Consider the following 19,804-nt stretch of genomic DNA (forward strand, 5'->3'; position numbering starts at 1 on the left):
TCTCCGGACATGCTTCAAGGTGCTAGTCGTTACTTTTAAAGCCCTATATGGTATCGGACCTGGGTACTTGAGAGACCGCCTCCTGCCGATTACCTCCCAAAGACCGGTCAGATCCCACAGACTAGGTCTCCTCCGAATTCCATCCGCCGGCTGGCAACTCCCTGGGGGAGGGCCTTCTCTGTGGCTGCTCCGGCCCTTTGGAATGATCTCCCCGTCGAGATCCGGACCCTTACCACCCTTCCGGCTTTCCACAAAGCTACTAAGACCTAGTTGTTCCGGCAGGCCTGGGGCTGTTGAATCTTCCAGCCCCATCCGAGGTATGAATGTTGCTGTATTTTTAAATTGTTTGTCTTTTACTTTTATTTTGTACCCCCTTCCCCCCAGATTGTTAGCCGCCCTGAGTCTCTCGGGAATAGGGCGGCATACAAATTGAATAAACCTTAACCTTAACCAAACCGGACAAAAAATATATGGGCGGGGGGAGGGAGTACAGCCTGGCTTCCCATAATGGCAACTAGTTCCATGGCAGCCACTTTTTAAAGAAAGGAAATTCCCCCATAGATATTTGTTTGTTGCAGCGATCACATCCAGAAAGCACACAGAGAACTGATTTAGCAGGATTCATTAACTTCTCTTTATATATAATATAATGCATGAAGTAAATATACAGTGCCAAAAGAGGTTCTTTCAATGTGGTAGAGAGTACAAGCAGACACAGGCAGAGGAGAGACCAGTTTCCAGTCTCAGTTCAGCAGACTAGGGTGTTTTTTTTAGCTTTTTGCACAGACTCAGAGCTGTAGTACTAAGCCATGGCCAGACTCCTAGCTGTCTCCAGCAAATACTGTTTCCATTTCCAACCAGTCCCCATTGGCTGACCTGTTGCCATGTCTATCCAACCAGTCCCCATTGGCTGACCTGTTGCCATGTCTATCCAACCAGTCCCCATTGGCTGACCTGTTGCCGTGTCTATCCAAACAATCCCCATTGGATGACTTGTTGCCAGGTCTACCCAAACAGTCCCCATTGGATGACCTGTTACCATGTCTATCCAAACAGTCCCCATTGGCTGACTGGTTGCCATGTCTACTCCAGTCTATGAACATACTCTGACAATATTGTGCACAAGTATCAGTGGTAGGTTGCAGGTGGTACGCCCTGTTACGGGTGTACCAGAGCCTACCCAGAGCACCGGATACCATTCCAGTACGGTGCTCAGGAGGGCCCACCCACCCACCTGAGCTCCTTACCTGTCTTTTAATGCTTCTGTGCTTCCACGCATGCGCGTGGCACGTACAGCGCCTGCACGATGCTCCACGGAGCAGCTGGAGTGTCACGGAGCATCACAGAGGCTGACATGTGCACGTGTCCATGTGGATGCTGCGGGGTCCATTCCAACCGTAATGATTGGAACGGGATCCGGAACCCACCACTGATAAGTGTCTATAATGTCCAGAGACTTGTCCAAGATTGCTTCCTTGGCCACCAGGATCTAAAGTCCCTGTATTTGTGGAGTGCACGTGAGCTTCTGTATCTGAAGGAGGGCCAGAGTCAGAATCTCCCCACTATTACACTAACTTCACCACTCACCTTTGGGCTAAGAAGGGGACTGGTCACAAATCACCAAGTAGGTTTAGGAAGTAGACCCAATCCAGCCTAGTGAAATGAAAGACTAGGGGAGACAAGAGAGCAGTGTTCCCCTATCTCAGGGGCTGCCACAAAGAAGAAAGAGTCAAGCTATTCTCCAGGGCACCTGAGTGTAGAACAAGAAGCAATGGGTGGAAATTAACCAAGGGGAGAAGCAACCTAGAACTGAGGAGAAACTTCCTAACAGTTGCCTTCAGAGATAGCGGATGCTCTCTGCTGCCCCAGCAGAATAATATAGATAGTGTAGGAATTAAGAGCGGTCTCCTTTAAGGAACTACCTCCTGGGAAATGTAGGCAGAGACTGCCTTATGGGAAATGTAGTTCCATGACATGTGACCGTATCTGTGTTTCTGATTGGCCACTGGGACATTCTGCCTACTTGCAGAGAGAATAGCTGGTCATTTTTGAATAGCAAGTGGATTTGGGAAGCAGCAACGTGTTTACCCCCCCTCTCTTCTCCAGAATGGAAGTAAAATCATCATCTTTTTACACCATGTGATGGGACAGATTATGGAAAGTCAGAAGCATCTTAACACTGAACTGTAAGTTTTGCTATTAAGAATGCCTGATAATCAATTTGATCTGAATGAGATTCCTAAGCGTGGAGTTAACTGCATGCAGAACACTAAAGCACTAAAGGCAGAACAGGTAAAAAGATGTTGAAATTGAATCCCAAACTCCGTTTGCATTTCAGTCAATCAAAGCAAATTCCTTTGTCCAAATAAGAGAAAGCCTTATTGCTTAAGTGGTTGTAAAAGCCTGGAAAGGAATTTGCATAAGAAAGCAGTCAGCTAGCCCAGATCATTATCTGAGAATCTGACCTCTGACTAAATCATCCTTTGAACTTAATTGATAAGTTGCCCTGGGAATGAGGGGCAAGAAAGAGGCCCCAACCATCCCACTATCAGTTTACTTTGTGTGTGTAAAGGCCAATCTGGCAGTGGCAGCCACGAGGCAGATGGTGTTGTTGTTTGTTGTTTATTAGTTTTGTATGCCGCCCACTCCCCGAAGGACTCCGGGCGGCTCACAATAAACAGAGAAAGGGAAATAAATAAGACAATACAAAGAATTTAAAAATGCACAACATAGCAGTTAGATAGCAGTTAGACTGATATACCGCTTCATAGGGCTTTCAGCCCTCTCTAAGCGGTTTACAGAGTCAGCATATTGCCCCCAACAACAATCCGGGTCCTCATTTTACCCACCTCGGAAGGATGGAAGGCTGAGTCAACCTCGAGCCGGTGAGATTTGAACAGCCGAACTGCTGAACTGCAGTCAGCTGAAGTAGCCTGCAGTGCTGCATTTAACCACTGTGCCACCTCGGCTCTTCACAATTGAGGCGGGGCTGGATATTTCAACAGGCCCCAGCCTGTCGGAACAGCCAGGACTTGGTAGCTTTACGGAAGGCCGGGAGGGTAGTAAGGGTCCGGATCTCCACGGGGAGCTCATTCCAGAGGGCCGGCACAGCAACAGAGAAGGCTCTCCCCCGGGGGGGGGGGGGTTGCCAGCTGACATTGGCTGGCCGATGGAACCCGGAGAAGGCCAAGCCTGTGAGATCGAATCGGTCTTTGGGAGGTAATTGGCAGGAGGCGGTCTCTCAGGTACCCAGGTCCGATGCCATGCAGGGCTTTATAAGTAACGACTAGCACCTTGAAGCGTGTCCGGAGACCAATGGGTAGCCAGTGCAGCTCGCGGAGGATAGATGTAACGTGGGTGTACCTGGGTGCAGTTCAGCTGAAACGATTAAAGTTATGAACCGGCTTTTTTGTGATCTCTAAAGCCTTGCAAACACATCGTAGTGATGAAAGAAATGTCCTTCTGGGTTCAGCTCCAAGTGGGGAAAAAGACACTGGAGACATGGAGGCTGGTTTATTGTTGGACAGGGCCACATGGCTTGAGCCCTGAACAGAAAAGGTGATCACCTGCTTCAATGTTGAAGGAGAAGAAGAGAGAAGGGCTGAGGAAGGGGCTTGCTAGGCTTTTTATACCCTGTTTAGTCCCACCTCTCTGTTTCCTGTTCCTGTGTAAGAAATGTATTTTCAGACTCCCATGGGGCCATGCAGGGGTTACTCTCTAGGCTGTGTTTTGAATCCAGGTATGGATGAATTCTCAGATGCCATGTGCTCAGTTGAGTAAAGTTCCAACATTCCTTCCCCCTGCAGCTGCAGTGGAGAAGTCTTTATTATGTAAAAGGGACTCATCTGGCCTTCTCAATGGCCCATTGACAAAGTGCGGATGGACAGGAAGCTAAAGGCAACTATTCTGTCTTTTAAAACATGTTTCTTTCTTTTCACATCCAGAGAAATATTCTGCCTTTTCAATATTTCCAAGGATATTTCATTTTTCTGGGAGAGGGCTGGATGATAACTTCCCACAGTAGCATCCAACAAGTGAATTGTGCTTGGATCTCCAAAGCCTTGCAATGCACCCTAGTGGCCAACAAGTGAACTGCATCTATATCTGTATCAAAATTCTACCCATATCTGGGTAATCCAATCACAGCCTGTAAAGAAACTTGGGAAGAACTCGATCAATGATATGGCAAATCTATGATGACAGAGGCTGCGCTCTTGAAACAGGTCAACAATTTCCCTGACATCAGTCTGCATGACCCTGACCAGTTATGCTCCTTCTCTATCCTCCTTAAGCAACTAATTGTAGCTCAACAGAATCCCAGCCTGGAAGGACTGGCGTGCCTCAACCAGTACATGACGCGGCAGCCTATCGTTCGAAAGCTACCAGAAGAGTTAATCGAAAAAGGGATCGAACTGTATTCTGTTTACACGGCGAACAATCAAGAAAGGAACCCTCCCTTTGCTGTCTTCGCACATTTTGTTGCCCAACAAATAAAGATATCCAACGATTATAAAGTTCAAGGCTTTAGAAGGTCCCCAGCTGCCAAAAAGTACGGGCAGAACGATGGTTCGACTAAGATTCCAGGGCAAAATGCAGGAGAAAAAAACCTTTGGGTTGGTACACAAAACACAAGTCTCCAACTCCACCAGGGACAACTCAGGTGAGGAACCCCCAATGACAGTTCCAATTAAACCCTCAACAACCAATAAAGACCCATTCTGTGCACTCCACAAGTCTTCGCACCCTTTGAACAGGTGCAGAGAATTTAGAAAGAAGCCCGTAGAGGAGAGAAAAGCTCTGATGAGGGAGTAGAAGGTCTGATACAAGTGTTGTGAATCTACGGAACACATAGCCAAAACCTGTACAGCTAAGGTGTGGTGTTACCTCTGCAAGAGTGACAGGCACCCAGGCGCCCTACATCCAAATTCGGAGATGGCGCAATATCTGACTGATGACCTAAGCGTGGAGTTAACTGCATGCCCCAAGCAAGACTAGTGCGCTCAAGGCAAAACATGCTCCATACTGGAAAGTTTTAAGAAGAGATTGGATAGCCACTTGTCTGGAATGGTATTGGTCTCTTGCTTGAGTAGGGGGTTGGGCTAGAAGACCTCCAAGGTCCCTTTCCAACTCTGTTATTCTGTGGTTGAAAGCTGGGTCTTCCAATCCAGTATCCATATCAGCCCAGGCTGGTTGGTACCTTTAAACCCAGCACATGCAGGAAATTCTTACATACACAGGAAGTAACCAAACTTAACACCATTCCATTAATTGTAGCCGTGTTTCAATGGCAATAAAATGAATTTGCCATCTTGGCGCCCTTGTTCTCTGCCTACCCTCCGCTTAAAGCTGTGAAGGAAATGATATTACCGTATTTTTTGGAGTATAAGACCCACCAAGGTTTTGAAGAGGCAATTTTTTTAAAAAAAAAATTGCACTCTGCAAACCTCCCAAAAATGCCCCATTTTTTGCATAGCCTTTAGGAGGCTTGTAGAGTGCTCTTGGGGGCTGGTGGGGGCAAAAAATGAGCAAAAATGGCTTGTATTTCACTAATTTCTGCCCTCCCCAGCATCCAGGAGCACTCTGAAAGCCTCCTAAAGGCATTTTGGTGAAGGGGTGGGGTTTTTTGAGCCCACAAAATGCTGTATTCAGTGTATAAGGTGCACCCAGATTCTCAGCCTCTTTTTTGAGGGGAAAAGGTGTGTCTTATACTCCGAAAAATACAGTACTTTTGTATTTTTTTACAATGTTAAATGTGTAAGCCATTATATTCTTGCCTAATATATGTAATATGTTACTGTGCTTTTGCTAACCACAGGTAAACGGGACAAGATAACCTTTGTTATTCTAAGCCATTTACAGGTGCCTCCATACAAGTTAGATAGGAAGCCATCTGCTCAGATGAAAGGCACCAGAAAAAAACCAAATAAGAGATAGGGGCCTCTCAAGAAATTGTCACGTTTAGAATATGGAATGATGAAAGAAATGATGTAAATAAATGACCAGGAGGGGGGAAATTTCTTAGGAGTAACGTGTATAAAATGTATTGTTTGAATGCTATTTTTTGCTCTCCTTTTACTCGATCCACTTGGGAAGAGACTTGGAAAGCTGCCTTTGCAAACGCTTGTTATTTTTCTATAAATAAACCTTTTTGAATTGTGAACCAGACTTGTCTCTGTGTTTTGAGGATAATTGGGTTTTTCATCTCACAGCTGTGATGGCAAACCTGTGGCACGCAGAGCCCTCTCTGGGGGCAAGGGCGCCGTCACCAGCTGCTCTTCTGATTTCCGGCATGTACATGAATGCCAGCCAGTAGGTCTTCACAGGTGCCTGAAAATGGCCAAAAAAACAGGCCATTTTTCAAGCCATTTTCATGCCAGTTTTTGGGGGCTTGTTTCAGATCATTTTTCGGGTCAAAAACAGCCTGATCAACAATCTGAAAACAGGCCAAAAACTGCCCCAAAAGCAGGCATGCACAGGCCGACCAGCTGGTCTTTGGTTTTTGGCGCACATGCATGCACATGCGCTCACATGCACACATGTTCCGGTTTGGGCACGGTGCTGCAAAGGTTCGCCATCACTGGCTTAGAGGTTCTCAGCCCCTGGGACAAAGCTGAATCCACTTGGCTACCGATTACAGCTTAACTTGCAACATGCCAGCTTCCCATGCTTTATCATTGCTTTAATTGAAGCAATGTCTTTTTTTAAAGCACGTGAAGTCAAGTGGGGAGAGACAGCCCCCCGTGAAGACTTAAGGAATTGTCTCTGACTAATTGGTGCCTGGAGACAACACCATGGAGAATCAGGCCATTCAAAAAGAAATTGGACTGCATTTCTAAAGTACAACTAGTTCTCAACTTACGATCACAATGGAGCCCAAAATTTATGTTGCTAAGTGAGAAATTGGTTCAGTGAGTTTTGCCCCACTTTCTGACCGCTGTTGTTAAGCGAATCCCTGCAGTTCTTAAATTAGTAACACGGGTGTTAAGTGAATCTGGTTTCCCCATTCACTTGGTTCGTCAGAAGATTGCAAAAGGAATACAATAGAATAAAGACTAAGAATAGAATAAAGACTAAGAATAGAATAAAGAATAAATAGAATAGAATAAAGAAGTAAGTATTAGAATTAGAATAGAATAAGAATAAGGAATAGAATACAGAATAAGAATAAAGAATAGAATAGAGAATAAGAATAAAGAATAGAATAGAGAGTATGATTAAAGAATATAATAGAATAAAGAATTTAGAATAGAATAGAGAATAAGAATATAATAGAATAAAGAATAAGTATAGAATAGAGAATAGAATAGAGAATAAGATTAAGAAGATAATAGAATAAAGAATTTAGAATAGAATAAAGAATAAGAATAGAATAAAGAATAAATAGAATATAGAACAGAATTAATAAGAATAGAATAGAGAATAAGAATAGAATAGAATAAAGAATAAGTATAGTATAGAATAAAGAATAAGAATAAAGAAGATAATAGAATAAAGAATTTAGAATAGAATTAATAAGAATAGCATAGAGAATAAGAATAAAGAATAGAATAGAATAAAGAATTTCTCAAGCAGGAGAACCTATATCATTTCATATAACTTCTTTAAAAAAAACCCTAAAGCACTCACAATTTCTGAAGGCAAAGCAGTTCCACTAGTTAATTGTCCTCACTGTTAGAAAGTTTTTCCTCAATTCCAGGTTGCTTCTCTCTTTGATTAGTTTCCAACCATTCTTCCTCGTCCTGCCCTCTGAGTCAATTCTCAAGCATCCAAATGCAAATCACGTGACCATGGAGATGCTGCAACGGTCACATGTGTGAAAAATATGAACAAATATGAACCAGTTGCTAAGCCTCGGAATTTTGACTTACGTGACCAAGGGCACGCTGCCATGGTTGTAAGTGTGGAACACAGTCACAAGTCCCTTTTTGGGGGTGCCGCTGTAATGGGGAACGGCTGCTAAATGTTCTGTTGTAAATGGAGGGCTGCCTGTATGCTGGGCACGTCTTTTGCCATTGATGTGTTCCCCTCCTGGAATAAAAATGCAATTGCAGTTTTCTATTATTGCATTTAAATGCTTCCCTTTCAACTGAACATGATGATGCAACCTCAGGAATTTAAAAGCACGGAGCCCAAGCTTTCTTACAAGATTAACACAAAGTTCATCTGCAGTTTTGGTGCCAACCACATGAATCAGCCATGTAGATCCAATACAGGTAGTCCTCAACGTACAATAGCTTACTTAGTGACCTTTCAAAGTTAGAACGGCAGTGAAATCATTTTTTACCATTTTTCACACTTGTGACCATTTTTCACACTTGTGACCATTTTTCACACTTGTGACCATTTTTCACACTTGTGACCATTTTTCACACTTGTGACCATTGCAGCGTCCCTGTTGTCAGGTGACTTACCATGTTTTTTGGAGTATAAGATGCACGTGCTCTACATGGGGCTGCCCTTGAAGAGCATCCGGCGACTTCAGCTAGTCCAGAATGCGGCCGCGCGAGTGATTGTGGGTGCTCCTCGGTTCGCCCACATAACACCTATCCTCCGCGAGCTGCGCTGGCTACCTATTGATCTCCGGGTGCGCTTCAAGGTGCTACTTACCACCCATAAAGCCCTTCATGGTAGTGGATCTGGGTACTTGAGAGACCGCCTCCTGCCAATTACCTCCTCACGACCGATTAGATCACACAGATTAGGCCTCCTCCGAGTTCCATCTGCCAGCCAGTGCCGACTGGCAACTACACGGAGGAGAGCCTTTTCAGTAGTAGCTCCGACCCTTTGGAACGACCTCCCCGTGGAGATTCGTACCCTCACCACCCTCCAGACCTTCCGCACAGCCCTTAAGATCTGGCTATCCCGCCAGGCCTGGGGTTAAAGATTAGGATCCGTCCCCACCCGAATGATGAATGAAGGTTGCTTCTATTTTTTAATTATGTACTGTTTGTATATGTCATTACATGTATCCCCTCCCTATAGGTTGTAAGCCGCCCTGAGTCCCCTCAGGGAAAAGGGCGGCCTATAAATAAAAGCAATCTAAATCTAATCTAAATCAATCTAAATCTTTTTCCCTCAAAAAAGGGTGAAAATCTGGGTGCGTCTTATACAATGAATGCAGCATTTTGGGCCTCCGGAAACCCCACCCACTTTGGAAAATGGCTGTGCATAGCCTTTAGGAGGCTTCCAGAGCGCTCCTGGGAGCTGGGGAGGGCAAAAATGAGCGAAAAACAGGACGTTTTGCGAAAATCCTTTCTTAGCAAGCACCTAGAAGCCAAGAGGAAGATAGGTGCCAAATTTCAAGTCTGTAGGCTTTACAATTCTAGAGATTTCGTGATGAGTGAGTGGTATTTGGCTTATGTGTGTGTGTGTGTGTGTGTGTTAGATATAGATAGATTTTATATACATATATATATATATATATATATATGTGTGTGTGTGTGTGTGTGTATGTGTGTGTATGTATGTATGATAGGTAGGTAGGTAGGTAGATAGATAGATGATTGATAGATAGATAGGTAGGTAGGTAGGTAGGTAGGTAGGTAGGTAGGTAGGTAGGTAGGTAGGTAGATGATGATGATAGATAGATAGATAGATAGATAGATAGATGATAGATAGATAGATAGATAGATAGATAGATAGATAGATAGATAGATAGATAGATAGATAGATAGATAGATAGATAGATAGATAGATAGATAGATTCCTGTTCAGGAAACATGAATTGGAAGCCTAACCACCACAAGATCAGTGTCATAAGAACCGTGGTGGCGGAGTGGTTAGAATGCAGTACTTCTACTTCTGGTGACCAGCAGTTCGAGTCTCACCAGGCTCAAGGTTAACTCAGCCACCCATCCTTCCGAAGTTGGTAAAATGAGGACCCAGATTGTTTGGGGGGGGGGGGATATGCTGACACTATAAACCTCTGAAGAGAGGGCTGTAAAAGCACTGGCAAGTTGGTATATCAATCTAAGGGGCTGTGGCTACCTTATTGCTATCCTGCTAAATGCTTATTGCGATCATATCAGCTCCTGCAATCCGGGAGCACCCCCAGGCAAACACGGGTGGAGAAATCCCAAAGTTGGAAGGAAGGGGCCTTTGAAGGTCTTCTAGTCCACCCCCCTCCCCAACGGGTGCGAGGATCCTGACACCCTTCTGGAGCCTGGATAAACAGGCGCCCCCCTGTCTTTTTCTCTGCTGCATCGTCCTCCTTACCAGCGCGGACACCCGGGAAAGCCAGGGCTTGTGAGTTTGCCAAAGGTGTGTGTGTGTGCGCGTGTGCGTGTGTCGCGTCGGGGCAGCGCCAAACGCAGAGTCTGACCCTCCGACAACCTAGCTGGAGAAGCGGGAGGGGGGGGAGCGGAAAAACAAGAGGCGGTTTGAGCCCAATCTAACGGGTTGGGGGGGACGAAGAGGAGAGTCGCCTGTTCCTTTAATTTGCTCTGTTTCCTCCCCGTTCCATAATTGGCAAACCGCATCTTCGCAAGCCAGGACCGCGTGGTTCTCTCGGAGAGAGAGAGAGAGAGGAGGGCGCCTTTGGAAAGGGGGCTGCTGACGCAGGAATCCTCCCTCCCATCTCTCAGGTCTCTTTCCCCACCCCATCCCTCCGCTCCCCCCAAAATCCACCCTCCGCCTCGCCAAGCCGCCGCGATGTCCTCGGAGAAAACAGGTGAAGAAGCGCCCTGGAGGCATTGGGGGGGCGGGCGGAGTGGGGGGGAAACACGCGGGGGAGGGAATCGCGCGTGCGTGCGTGTGCCACGGAAGACCCCCATCTCCACCCACCCTCTCCAAGCCCGGGAGGAGGGTGGGGTAAACCAGCCGGAGCGCGCGGGGCTAGCAAAATCCCACGCGTGTAATTCCCACGCAAGCCCAGAGGTGCATTGGCGAGGGAGGAGAGGAGAGAGAGAGAGCATGCAAAAGGGGAAAGAGGCGATGCTGAGTTGCAAAAGGGTGCATTTGAAGTGCGATCGGGAAGAGGGGGGGGGGCCGTCTGCTAAATGCCCCGTAAAGGGAAGGGATCGGCTCTCGGTCCCGCAGACGGTTTGGGATGCAGCTACGTTGCATCTCTGCAAGGGTTGCATCTCTGCAAGGATGTGCCGCACGTGGCCGTGCAGGGATGTCACCCCAGGGAAAGCGGCTTGGGGGTGGGTGGAGTGCAGAATATCGGCCGGCCGCCTCCCCCCTCCCTCCTCCGAAAAACCGGGATCTGCGAAATGGATAAGGCCCGCTTTTACGACCTGCGGGGGTTTATCGCATGTCGCTTTGTCTCGTAAAGCGGCCGGGGATCAAAAGAGGCAAAGGTGGGCTGGTGGGGAGAGGTGGCAGCCTGATGAGATGTTTGCGTGGATGTCATGGATACAAGGGCTGGCACATGTGTGCGTGTCGCTGAGAGAGAGAGAGAGAGACAGACAGATGGAATGGAATGGAATAGAATAGAATAGAATAGAATAGATGGATAGGTTGACCATGGAATTGAGGGATAGAGAAGAATCGGGAGTATTGTAAAGTGTGGAGTAGATGGTATAAATGACTGGGCGATAGATGCAAAAATACTGTATAAGAATTAAGTGTTGTCTATACGATAACACTGTATATATCTGTAGATATTATTTTAAGCGATGACCTAATATAGATAATACTAGAGAATATAGACGTGGAGCTTATGTAAAGATGAATGATATTAATGATACCGATACGGAAAGGCTGTAATGAGTGGAAATTTGTGTTTTGCTTTTAATGTTTAAATAAGTTCAATAAAATTATTTTTTTAAAAAATTGAATAGAATAGAATAGAATTCTTTATTGGCCAAGTGTGATTGGACACACAAGGAATTTGTCTTTGGTGCATATGCTCTCAATGTATATAAAAAGACAAGATAACATTTATCAAAAATCATAAGGTACAACACTTAATGATAGTCATAGGGTACAAATAAGCAATCAGGAAATAATATCAATAGACATGGGAGAGAGAGAGAGAGAGAGAGAGAGAGAGAGAGAGAGATGGGGCATTGTGTGTGTGTGTGTGTGCGCATGTGTATTGTATATGTGTGTGTGAAAGACACACTAGCAAAAATAATACAACCCCATGTGGGTTTGGGCGAATCCCAAGGTGTGATTCTAACGTCCAGGTGAATGGGAGGTTTTTGTTTTAACTTGGGATGTGCCGTGAAGCGCGTGAAATTGTGTGTGAGATTGTGCAGGTAGGGGAGAGCCAAAATGGGGATGATGTCATGATAGGCAGAGACTTGAAAAAAAAAACGAGCATTGGGTTTAAGATTTCATAAGAAATTGTTGTATGCTTTGATTGTCCTCGGGGTACCCGAATATGCGGGAAGCAGACAAACGCTCTCTTTTGCTGTGGGAAGCAGATGGCATTTGGCCGGGCCCGTGTGTGAGGAATTGGGTAGGACCGTCTGTTTGTGCAGGATTTGGGATTTCGAGCAAGTGGGCACTGAAGTGTCCTGGGTGTGTTGCGTTTGGATGTTGTTGTGAGCATGTGGATGCTGAAGGGGCTGAGGGGGAGGGGGTTGTGAATGAGGCATTTGGCAGCCTGGAAACATTTGTGGATAGTTGGCCGCGGCGTTTGCAAACATGATAAACGAAAACATAGTTAGTGAATTCTCGGTTCACTGCGTATACAGGCACTCGGACTGTATGGGTAAGGCATGGTTTTGATATACTGTGAGAACCTGGACAATGGGGGGGGAGGGGGCTAAGTGAACAAGCCAATCCTGTTTAATGTTTGGCACACATATCTGGGTCCATGGGGCGTTTGGGATGTGCGAATGAGTGTGCACCCTAAGAAGGGAGTGAGGGAGAGGACCTTAGGTCAGACTAAGGAATTGGGAATCCATGCATCTTAAGTGCCTTATAAGGAAATGTTGTTGAAGAGAGTTGAAAACCTGTGAATGTTGGGAAGAATCTTGCTGGATCAGGCTAAGACTCATCTGAGTCCATATCATTTTTCCTTGGGGTTTCCACTTCCAAATATATTCTCCTGCAATTTGGGGAGAGGTGTGCTCTCCCCAAGCCTGAATCCAACCACCCAAAATCTCCATCCTATAGACCAGAGGTTCCAGACCTTTTCTATAGCCCACACTGATATATTCTCGCACCCCTTAAAAAATAATTATATGCATAAGAGGCTGAGCTTGTCGATCAGAAAGGTCGGCAGTTTGGCAGTTCGAATCCCTAGCGCCACGTAACGGAGTGAGCTCCCGTTATTTGTCCCAGCTTCTGCCAACCTAGCAGTTTGAAAGCATGTAAAAAATGTGAATAGAAAAATAGGGACCACCTTTGGTGGGAAAGTAACAGTGTTCTGTGCGCCTTCAGCATTTAGTCATGCCAGCCACATGACCACGGAGACATCTTCGGACAGCGCTGGCTCTTCAGCTTTGAAACAGAGATGAGCACTGCCCCCTAGAGTCGGGAACGACTAGCACATATGTGCAAGAGGAACCTTTACCTTTTTAATTATACACATACACTATAATTTTGAAACTTCTAAACCCAGGTTTTCTCACCCCCTGGAATATTGTCTTGCACCCCCAGTTGGGAACCCCACTATATAGACCAATGTTTCTCAGCCTTGGTTACTTTAAAGATCCGTGGACTTGAAATCCCAGAATTTCTCAGCCAGCATGGCTCCCATCTTTCCATGGCTGGCTGAAGAATTCTGGGAGCTTAAAGTTTCCACTTATGTGGAGACATGCTGTAAACCTATGTTTCTTAACCTTGGCAATTTTGAGATCTGTGGACTTCAAGTTCCATAGGAGAAATTTCCTGACAGTTAGAACAATTAACCAGTGGAACTGCTTGCCTCCAGAAGTTGTTGGTGCTTCAGCACTGGAGGCTTTTAAGAAGACATTGGACAGCCATTTATCCAGATTGATATATGGTTTCTTACCTGAGTAGAGTGTTGGACTAGAAGACCTCCAATGTCCCTTCCCTTCCTCCAATGTCCCTTCTGTTATTCTGTTAATTCCCCAGCCAGCTATGGAATGCTGGGAGTTGAAGTCCACTGGCCTTAAAATTGCCAAGATTGAGAAATATTGCTGCAACCATCCCAAAGATGCTTTTTTTCAAGAGGCAACTGGACTTTCTGGTTTTTCTTTGAAGACATTTCACTTCTCATCCAAGAAGCTTCTTCAGCTCTGACTGGATGGTGGGGAATGGAAGGATTTATACACCTTGCAAACAGCTGGTCATTTGCATTCTTTTAGCAGGTCGTTAAGGTCACCTGGAGGTTTATCTCTGTCATCAGTGATGCAAATGGGTGTGGAGTGACGACCCTGATGACAGAGGTAAATCTCCAGGTGACCTTAACCACCCGCTAAAAGATCCTACATAAATAGGTCTACTCACTAATCAGCCGCAGTGGTTGGAATGCAATATTGCAGGCTGACTCTGCCCACTGCCAGCAGTTCGATTCTCACCAGACTCAAGGTTAGCTCAGCCTTCCATCCTTCCAAGGTCAGTAAAACGAGAGCCAGATTGTTGGGGGACAATAGGCTGACCCTGTAAACCACTTAGAGAGGGCTATAAAAGCACTATGAAACAGACTTACAACAGTTCATTTGGTGACTGAAGTTACAACAACACTGAAAAAAGTTTACTTTGACCATTGTTTTCACATGAATGACCGTTCCAGCATCATGTGATTTACATTCAGATGCTTGACAGCCAACTCCCATTTATGATGGTTGCAATGTCCCGGGGGGATCATGTGATCACCTTTTGCAAATGCCCAACAAGCAAAGTCAGTGAGGAAACCAGATTCACTTAACAACTGTGTGACTAATTTAACAACCGCAGTGATTCACTTTGCAACTGTGGCAAGAAAGGTTGTAAAAATAGGACAAAATTCACATAACACATTTCTCACTTTGCAACATAAATTTTGGGCTCAGTTGAGGTTGTAAGTTGAGGACTACCTGTGCATTCCAGTCAGGCTTCAGACCCGGTTACAGCACAGAAACCGCTTTGGTCGCATTGATCGATGATCTCTGGAGAGCCAGAGATGGAGGACATTCCTCCATCCTGGTCCTCCTTGACCTCTCAGCGGCTTTCGATACCACTGACCATGGTATCCTTCTGCGACGACTGCGGGAGGTGGGAGTGGGAGGCACCGTGTTGCGGTGGTTCTCCTCCTACCTCTCGGACAGGTCGCAGTCGGTGTTAGTGGGGGGGCAGAGATCGTCCCCTAGGCCCCTAACTTATGGGGTGCCTCAGGGCTCGGTCTTATCCCCCCTACTATTCAACATCTACATGAAACCGCTGGGAGAGATCATTCGCAGGCACGGGATTAGATACCATCAATATGCGGACGATACTCAATTGTATCTGTCCGCCCCGTGCCAACTCAATGAAGCGGCAGACGTGATGAACCGAGGCCTTGAAGCTGTTATGGACTGGATGAGGGTTAACAAGCTTGTGCTCAACCCAGAAAAGACCGAGTGGCTGTTGTGTTTCCCTCCCAAAAATTCGACCAATATTCCATCTCTCAGGCTGGGGGGTCAAATTTTATACCCCTCAGAGAGGGTTCGCAACTTGGGAGTCCTCCTGGATCCACAGCTATCGTTTGACCACCATTTAATGGCTGTGACCAGGGGGGCATTCGCCCAGGTTCGCCTGGTGCGCCAGTTGCGACCCTACCTGAATCGGGAGGCTCTCACAACAGTCACCCGGGCCCTTGTGACCTCTAGGCTGGAATACTGCAATGTGCTCTACATGGGGCTGCCCTTGAAGAGCATCCGGCGACTTCAGCTAGTACAGAACGCGGCCGCGCGAGTGATTGTGGGTGCACCTCGGTTCACCCGCATAACACCTATCCTCCGCGAGCTGCGCTGGCTACCTGTTGATCTCCGGATGCGCTTCAAGGTGCTATTAGTCACCCATAAAGCCCTACATGGCAGTGGATCTGGATACTTGAGAGACCGCCTTCTGCCAATTACATCCCTGCGACCAATAAGATCACATAGATTAGGCCTCCTCCGCATTCCATCGGCCAGCCAATGTCGGCTGGCAACTACAAGGAGGAGGGCCTTCTCAGTAGTAGCCCCGACCCTTTGGAACGAGCTCCCCGTAGAGATTCGCACCCTCTCCACTGTCCAGGCCTTCCGCACAGCCCTTAAGAACTGGCTCGCCCGTCAGGCCTGGGGACAAGGATAGTTACCCCTCCCGAATGATGAATGTATGTTGTTTACTATTTTATTATATGTCTCTATCTTAACGTCTGTATTCCCCTTCCCCGATTTTATGTGAGCCGCCCTGAGTCCCCTCAGGGAAAAGGGCGGCCTACAAATACTAATAAAATCTAAATCTAAATCTAAATAAATCTACTACTATTGCTGAGTCATGATAGTTTTTGAATAATCACACATGAAGTTCAGGGTATGCACAAGCAATACACTACTCTGGAACTCAACATCCTCGAGCTTCTTACCTCAGGCATAAGGGGGACAATTGCACAATACCTTGAAAAGAGTTGAGTGTGTGTAGCTGTAGCACTTTGGACCGTCCTTGGTATTTCTCATCGTAGGATTAAACTTTTTGACACCTGAAAAACGTGAAGCAATCCATGGTTAGCCATCATACTAAGAAGCTCCAGATGCATTTTCTAGAAGCCACCTATTAGAAGCTTTGCAAGGCTGATCCATTATTGGAATCCTGTACCTTCCAAAGGCAAATTCAGGATCTCGGAGAATCAACTAGAGATCATTTGTATTGCTGAGGAAGGAAAAGGGGCCAAATCATTAAACACAAAAGCTCAGTTTAGCAACAGCCCTTAAAATGATATACCACTTCGTATTGCTTTTATAGCCCTCTCTGAGCTGTTTACCGAGTCAGCCTATTGCCCCCCCCAAAATCTGGCTCCTCATTTTAGCCACCTCGGAAGGATGGAAGGCTGAGTCAACTTTGTGCCCCTTTGGTCTAGTGGCTAAGGCACCAGGCTAAAAACCAAAAACCATGACTTTTAGTCCTACTTTAGTCATCAAAGTCAGTTGGATAACTTTGGATCAATCACAAAGGGACTGTGAGTTCTAATTGTACATTAGCAGTTGGTGACTTTGGGCCAGTCCCCCCCACTCTCTCACCTTACAGGGTGGTTGTTATGTGCAAAAACAGAAGAAAGGAGTATTGGGTATGTTCATTGACTTGGGTTAGTTATAAAAATAATGAATATGAGATTATGATAGATAGATAGATAGATAGATAGATAGATAGATAGATAGATAGATAGATAGATAGATAGATAGATATGATGGAGGGAGGGAGGGAGGGAGGGAGGGATAGATAGATAGATAGATAGATAGATAGATAGATAGATAGATAGATAGATAGAGGTAGATAAATAGATGGATAGGTAGGTAGGTAGGGAGAGAGAGAGAGAGAGAGAGATATGGACAGGTAGAGAGGTATGTATGTATGTATGTATGTATGTATGTATGTATAGATAGATAGATAGATAGATAGATAGATAGATAGATAGATAGATAGATAGATAGATAGATAGATAGATATAGATGATAGATAGATAGACAGATTTAGTAGATATGGATTGATTGATTGATTGGTTGATTGATTGATTGATTGATTGATGGGTGAGTAGGTGAGTGGAGGAGGGGGGATGGGATAGACAGACAGAAAGAAAGACAGATAGATGTGTATGGTAGATGATGGATTGGATGGATGGATGGATGGATGGGTGGGTGGGTGGGTGGGTGGGTGGGTGGATGGATGGATGGATGATAGATAGATAGATAGATAGATAGATAGATAGATAGATAGATAGATAGATATGGACAGGTAAAGAGATATGGATGGATGGATAGATAGATGATAGAAGATAGATAGATAGATAGATAGATAGATAGATGATAGATAGATAGATAGATAGATAGACAGATTTAGTAGATATGGATTGATTGATGGGTGGGTGGGTGAGTGAGTGGAGGAGGGAGGGAGGGAGGGATGGGCTAGACAGACAGACAGAAAGAAAGACAGATAGATAGATGTAAATGGTAGATTATGGACTGGATGGATGATAGATAGATAGATAGATGATAGATAGATAGATAGATAGATAGATAGATAGATAGATAGATAGATAGACAGACAGACAGACAGACAGACAGACAAATCTTTGTTAAGTAGCTTCTTGATACAAGGGATTTATTTAAGCACAAGATTCAATTTAAATGGATGGGATATATAAAGAGCTTCACTTTTCTTGGATTGCGCCTTATAAAATATAACAGTTTTTCACGTGGTAGCAGAGAAGAAATGAGAAAAGAGAGAGGATGGGAAACATTAGGGGCCTCGTAAGTGTTGGCTCTGCATTGAATCATCTTTCAATTATTTATCCACTGCATCATTTTAATACTTCCGAGATAAGAGCGTTCTATTCTGGAACAGTTTCCACCAAGGTGCCAGTTTTAATCACTGGAATCCTTATGGCTTTTGTATTTGCTCCAGCTCACACACACACCTTCTCCACGCTCAACCAAACCAGTCTCCTTGTATTATATGTAACTTTAAAGAAAATGAGTTGATCCATTTACACGTCTGTCCTCCCCCCCTCTTGCCCCCCGCTCTTTCTCCCTCAGGACACTTCCTTTTCCTCTAGTCTAGAAATAGAAAACAGGCAGAATGAAAGATGACCTAAAAAGAGAGAGAGAGAGAGAGTGAGAAAGCACCAGACCAGTTGACCAAAATGAATTCACTTTCTAGAGGGGTGTCCTATTTTGGCAGAAAAGGGGGTAAAACCAGAGGTGAAATGTTCAGGCCAGTTCAGGCCAGTTCGGCCAACCCAGTAGTAAAAAATGGGTGGATGGGTGGGTGAGTGGAGGAGGGAGGGGGGATGGGATAGACAGACAGAAAGAAAGACAGATAGATGCAGATGGTAGATGATGGATTGGATGATAGATGATGATAGATGATGATAGATAGATAGATAGATAGATAGATAGATAGATAGATAGATAGATAGATAGATAGATAGATAGATAGATGATAGATAGATATGGACAGGTAGATAGATAGATATGGATGGATGGATGGACAGACAGACAGATTTAGTAGATATGGATTGATTGATTGATGCATGGATGGATAGGTGGGTGGGTGGATGGAGGAGGGAGGAAGGCATGGGATAGAAAGAAAGAAAGAAAGAAAGAAAGAAAGAAAGAAAGAAAGAAAGGAAAGAAAGAAAGAAAGAAAGAAAGAAAGAAAGTGATAGATGATAGATGATGGATTGGATGGATGAATGATAGATTAGATAGATGGATGGGTGGGTGGGTGGGTGGGTGGGTGGGTGGGTGGGTAGGTAGGGAGGGAGGGAGATAGATAGATAGATAGATAGATAGATAGATAGATAGATAGATAGATAGATAGAAAGAAAGAAAGAAAGAAAGAAAGAAAGAAAGAAAGAAAGAAAGAAAGAAAGAAAGATAACCTGCTAGGCCAAAAACAGGGTGTGTGTGGGGGGGGTTGCTGAGAAAGAAAGAAGTAAAGAAAGAGAGAGACAGAGACAGAGAGAGAAAGGAAGGAAGGAAGGAAGGAGAAAGAAACAGAAAGAAAGAAAAAGAAAGAGAGGGAGGGAGGGAGGGAAAAGGAGAGAAAGGAAGGACTACAAACTTGGCATTAGACGCAGCTTCAGAGGATAATCCAAGGCTGGAAGGGACCTGGAGGTCATCTAGTCCAACCCTGCTCCAGCAGGACATTGTTAAAGTGAGTTTGATCCCCTAGTTACATGACTACATAATCACATGAACCCATCAAGTCACGCCCAAGCCATGCC

At 45.2% G+C, this 19,804-nt stretch overlaps 1 protein-coding gene across 1 annotated transcript in view; it reads left to right on the top strand.

Moving 5' to 3' along the window:
* The first annotated feature begins 10,531 nt into the window (after window positions 1–10,531).
* PRRT1 (proline rich transmembrane protein 1) overlaps window positions 10,532–19,804 on the top strand; it is a 41,530-nt gene continuing 32,257 nt past the window's right edge. The window contains exon 1 of the mRNA XM_032208533.1: window positions 10,532–10,669. Coding sequence (XP_032064424.1) covers window positions 10,651–10,669 — 19 coding nt within the window. The 5' untranslated portion in view covers window positions 10,532–10,650. The remainder of the gene's footprint in view (window positions 10,670–19,804) is intronic.

This window comes from Thamnophis elegans, chromosome 2, assembly GCF_009769535.1.
Source record: "Thamnophis elegans isolate rThaEle1 chromosome 2, rThaEle1.pri, whole genome shotgun sequence".
In the NCBI taxonomy this organism is placed as follows: Eukaryota; Metazoa; Chordata; class Lepidosauria; order Squamata; family Colubridae; genus Thamnophis; species Thamnophis elegans.